Source organism: Otolemur garnettii, unplaced genomic scaffold, assembly GCF_000181295.1.
Source record: "Otolemur garnettii isolate 467f Iridium unplaced genomic scaffold, OtoGar3 scaffold00039, whole genome shotgun sequence".
Classification (NCBI taxonomy): domain Eukaryota; kingdom Metazoa; phylum Chordata; class Mammalia; order Primates; family Galagidae; genus Otolemur; species Otolemur garnettii.
In genome coordinates this window covers 2,254,002-2,255,009 of record NW_003852434.1, presented here as the reverse complement: position 1 = coordinate 2,255,009, position 1,008 = coordinate 2,254,002, and the positions used below count along the sequence as shown (strand labels likewise).

At 42.3% G+C, this 1,008-nt stretch overlaps 1 protein-coding gene across 1 annotated transcript in view; it reads left to right on the top strand.

Annotated features, from left to right (window-relative positions):
* The window catches only part of HERC6 (HECT and RLD domain containing E3 ubiquitin protein ligase family member 6), a 51,121-nt gene that overhangs the window by 9,232 nt on the left and 40,881 nt on the right, over positions 1-1,008 (top strand). Inside the window, 1 exon segment of the mRNA XM_012805332.2 lies at positions 806-900. Coding sequence (XP_012660786.1) covers positions 806-900 — 95 coding nt within the window.

The window sequence follows — 1,008 nt, the reverse complement described above, 5'->3', positions numbered from 1 at the left end:
CCCAGGGTAACAAAGTGGGACTCTGTCTCAAAAAAAAAAAAAAAAAAGTGTGAAAGTTGTCAAAAGCAAAATGGAGTCACTTATGTCAAACCCTAATAAAATAGTCAGGAGGCTATGAAGGGAGGGTCCTTACACATGAAAATAAGAGCTATTGAAAAATATTCTGCCGTAACCTCAAAGTTGTGGTTAAAGCTACTTCTGGGAGGACATCTTTCTGGTAACAACCTTTCCTAACCACAACCCTGTCATTAGCCTCCCTAGGCTGCACATCTGCGCTCTGGGTTGCCTCTGTGAGCCCCTCTCCTAGAGTGGGCCAGCATGTGCATCACTGCCTGCCCTAAGCCTCTGTGCCCAGTGGGCTTTTGTTTCAAAACAACCTGCATGAACTTGTTTTTGCCTTTAAAAGTTTTGCCCTGCTTCACCCTCCCTGGATAGGCCATGGCCCACCATGGGGCACGCATATCTTGGATTACAATCCCCATGAATCAACTCTATCCTTTGGAGAGCCTGTCTGTTGTTATCTTAGGTAGACAAATGAACATAACATGACGGCGGTATAATTGGGGATGAGGGTCTTGAAGCTTAGCTTTTGGATAATTAAAATAGCTTCCAGAAATAAATGAGAAAGGGCTGCTTTGTTTTCCCCCCAAAGCAGGGTGTCCTCTCTGTTTTTTGCTCCTATTATTTACTTTGTAAAATTATGTTAATGAATTATAAGAATACTAAAAATATAAAAGATATAAATATAAGATACACATGGAGTCTGAGTTTGTTATGCTCTAGAAATTCTGCTTTTTTCCAACAGCACAGAGCTACAAGCCCCTGTCAGTTGGTGCCCTGAGGAATCTCGGGGTGACCTACATCAGCTGCGGTTCTGAGCACACTGCGGTGCTTACCCAGGTATTGCAAAATGTGGTGCCATTTTTTTTTAAGTTCCAGAGAAATGTTAACAAGGTCCATGTACTAATTATTGTTGTAAGCAAGAGGTCTTAGTCCATTTGAGCTGCT